Source organism: Hetaerina americana, unplaced genomic scaffold (assembly GCF_022747635.1).
Source record: "Hetaerina americana unplaced genomic scaffold, ioHetAmer1.1.p SCAF_130, whole genome shotgun sequence".
Lineage (NCBI taxonomy): Eukaryota > Metazoa > Arthropoda > Insecta > Odonata > Calopterygidae > Hetaerina > Hetaerina americana.
Genome location: NW_027286404.1, coordinates 655,760 through 659,654, shown reverse-complemented (window position 1 = coordinate 659,654; position 3,895 = coordinate 655,760). Strand labels below are relative to the sequence as shown.

The window sequence follows — 3,895 nt, the reverse complement described above, 5'->3', positions numbered from 1 at the left end:
TACACATGCAAGAAAAAAGGTGGAAATCGCTAACGTCCCAATCTTCCCGTCGGTCATATCTCATACTCAGCTGAAGGTGGCTGCGACCATCGAAATATTAAGTCATGAAGAGTTTTTTCCTGATATATGAAAGTATATTCGCTTGTAAATTTTGCATACACAAGCACACACGTTCCAAATTCAGGTAAAACATTCCATTTTTCCCGGTAAATGTTTACTCCTGAATCTTGTTTTGGCATATCGGCACACTTACACCACCGCTAAAGCACAAGTGCCCACTTTCAAACGGCTTGTCAATGGTTGCCAAGTAACATACATTTTTGTCAACGAAATGCAAAATTTTAGCAATGTGCCATCTTCTCGCCGCGTACGCCCAAACCCCATTTGTAAATTAAATGAATAGAAGCTACTTTAGCATATTATTGCTGCATAGAACGCACTGCGTGAAGCATTGTCAAAATTGCATGAACACCTTGGCATAGAGGGAATCGGATGTAAACGAAATGAGAGCATTCTGAAATTCAAAGAGATTTTGGCTTACTAAATTAAATGGTTCATCATTGGCCGTGAAATGTAACTATAAAAACTTTTGCGATCATCTCTCGTTTAATACTGAGAGCATCAGAAATAGACGGAGATCATACACCGTGATGCTGCCATAAACATCAATGCATCCGCATATATTTCAAAATTACTGCCATACGATAGATTAAGCGGCAGTGGAATCAGTTACAGGCAAGAGATGACCAGTCCACGTGGTAAATATTTCAGCGGACTAGATCATCTTAAAATCCCGGTCTACAAATTTTCATCCGGGACTGCCCTTTCGTAATACATGTCAACAAAATCTTTTCTAAATTTTCTGCTAACTTAAGTAAAAACTTGAATGGAGCCGATTTCGTCAGCAAACAACATTCCTAATTTTGGAAGCAGTCTCATGAATATGCATATCTGCTTCCAATGAGGTAACAATTAATAAAGAATAAATGAAAAAGTTATCAGTACGACTAAGCCTAAGACATATGATGGTAGGATCAGGTAAAGAAAAACATTCAGTGTTATTATCAAATTATTGTATTTATTAAAGAATTTAAAAATTATATTTTAGAATATATTCAATAAACAATATAAAGGCGCTACTCAGTTATAAAGAAATATCACACACTAGCTATTCAACCTACTCGAGGGTGAACATAAAACTACGTCTTTGATTCATTAATCAGGTACCATGACTATCACAGGCGATTGATTGTATTTGTACACACTAAAAAAAACGTTTCTCTGGACGCTCCTGGGCCATACAATGCAACATGCACCTAGCGGCATCACAATCGTATAAAAATAAAAAAACTGCCGAGTGTGGGCTTCTTTGAGTCTTTGGTGATCACAGGCCCGCGGGCCGCCGGAGGGTCCCTCCGGAATGGGAGATAAGCGGGGCGCATCTTCACCATGGTCTCCAGACGGAGCCGTTGCCCTCGGCCGAGGCCGCACTCGTCAGTTTGTCGGAAGGGCACTCTTTGACAGCCTGCACGGGCGACAGGAGGGGCTGCGACGACAGGGTATGCGCCGATAGGGGTTGCGGCGACGTCGGTGGCGTGTTGTATGCGTAGTTGTGCACGGTGGGCGCGTCCCCGGCGGCGAGGGCCGCCTCGGCGCCGGGCGCCGCTTGCGACGGAGACCTGGCTGCGGGTGGAGGCTTCTCGATGCTCTGCAAGCAGTGGCCAAGGTGGGTGAGGAGGCGGGCTCCAACGTGGGCCTCCACGCCCCCCCCGCCCCCGCCGCCCACAGAGGTGACGGCGCCCAGGTAGCGGGAAACTTCGGCGGCGCAGTGCGTGAAGCCGGCGCGGAATCGGTCGGCGTAGGCCGCCTCCGGGGTGAGGGCAAGTCGCTGGGTGCGGCGCAGGCGGTGGAGGTGGCGGACGGTCAGCTCCAGGATGTCCGCCTTCTCCAGCTTGGACACGTTCTCGCCCTCGGCGGCCAGAGCGCCCACCATGAGCTCCTTCAGCTCGTCCAGGCAGCGGTTGATGCGGGCGCGGCGTTTGCGTTCGAGCATGGGCTTCATCACCTGATGGGGAAATAACAGAGAGGACAGCGTAAGAATATGGCTCTACGGAGGCAATGACTACTATTTCATATTGACTATTGACACTCGGTCATACATGCAATTTAAATCGTCGTGGGTCACCATGTTCATTACAATTTCTTTCGTCCATTTAATTCGGCAACATTTCGGCTCAATTTCGACGTTAAAATCCCGATTACCGTTCATTTCATATGGATAGGATGGAATCAGCAAAAGTCAAAGATTTGTTTACGTCTAACTTAGAAACAATGATCCATAGTGATCCCCTATGATTCAACCCCGTGTACATCCAAGGGCATTTCTCAGGGTATAAGAGGGACTCCTTTTTGGCGGCAAACAAATCTATGGGCCTACACTAGTTTACTATCCACAGACACGAATACTGGAGTCTAAATTTCCAACACTCGCTTACACCACGGTGACCACGATGAGTTAAATCCCATTAAGGCTGGAATCGGGTGGGCCAAGCTTGACGTAACTAGCCAAGGCATGACAACAGTCTTGGCACATTGGGAACAACAAACTCACCTTTCTGTACTGATAAGTGCGGGAGATGGGCTGCTCTTCCAAATCGCTTGTGGGCACGAACGTGCTCCCTCCGCTCTCGGACCTCATCCTGGATGCAAAACAATCACTCGATTCACACTGAGAACTACAGCTGCAGAAACAACCGCCGGTAGGATGGTGTGGACGCGGCGACGCACACGACAACACACCACACATCAAACGACTGACACGGGAAAACTTCCTCGATTTCCCCCTCTCTCTCTCTCTCTATCTCAAACACACTCCTTCACACTGTTCAAGTCGGGAATGACGGTTCCTCCGTTCGCGCCATGGTCTATATATAGAGGGAGGGCCAAGGTGTGTGCCGGACCCGTGGCAGCGGAGGAGGATGAGGAGGGAGGAGGAGTGGGGGGCGGTCGGGGCGGGGGGCAGAGGCCGCCGCGGTGGAGGGGATGGCTCGCTTCTCTGGCCGTGGGAAAGTGAGCGAGGGGCACATTCCCACACACAGTCAGCAGTGGCTGCCTGCTGCCGCCACCTGTGCTACCAGGAGTGGGGCGGGGGCCGCCGGGAAGGGGCGGGCGGGGGCCTTCGGGATGAGGCGGCCGGGAGGGGGGGGGCCGAGGGAGGGGGGCGACGCGGTTCTTGCGCCGGGGGGGTGGGGGCATCGATGACGTTTCGTGCTTCCGTTCGCCTGGGCCCCCACCCCCTTGTTGATGTCGGGAGTCGGCGCCGCTTAGGGTAAGGCCGCGTGGCTTTCCTCTGAGCGATAGCGGAGCCATGGCGAGTGTTTGTGTCCATAGGAATTAATGCCTTTCAATGGGTTATATTTTTTTCCCCTCAGGAGGGCGATCTTTTTGATGACGGAAGCTGCCTCGTGTTCACGGGGATAATTGCCGCCCGGTACGTGTGCATTTAAGTCGTCAAAAACAATGCAAAGAGGTAAGGTGGACTGGAATGGATAATTAAAATCTTCTTGCCCACGACACTTGAGGAATATTTAAGTGTAGCGCAGCGGTGGCTGCGAAACGTTCCCTCGCGCTTTTGATTGAATATCGACGTTATAAGAAACCGCGATGGGGGGGGGGGAATTGTGCATTCTTCCGAGGCAAGAAAACCGCAAGCCGTCAATGATGCCCTCACATTCTGATCGGGAGAGCAAGGAGCTCTTCCCCTGACCACCGTTTTCCTCATACGTACGGGGATTATATGTAAATAGGGGCATAAAACTGAATTTTGCATGCCTTTGACCATAGAGGAGTTGCAAATACGCAAGGGTAGAGAACTTGGGTTAATTCTCGTCTGAAA

The 3,895-nt window shown here is 50.2% G+C and overlaps 1 protein-coding gene across 1 annotated transcript; it reads right to left on the bottom strand.

The window, feature by feature from the left end:
- Nucleotides 1-1,058: 1,058 nt before the first annotated feature.
- Nucleotides 1,059-2,884, bottom strand: LOC139686182 (enhancer of split mbeta protein-like). Its single transcript, XM_071583364.1, has 2 exons — nucleotides 2,612-2,884; nucleotides 1,059-2,065 (listed from the first exon to the last, which is right to left on the bottom strand). Exons 1-2 carry the CDS (start codon nucleotides 2,804-2,806, stop codon nucleotides 1,445-1,447), a joined length of 816 nt encoding a protein of 271 aa, XP_071439465.1. The 5' UTR covers nucleotides 2,807-2,884; the 3' UTR covers nucleotides 1,059-1,444.
- Between the last annotated feature and the right edge of the window lie 1,011 nt (nucleotides 2,885-3,895).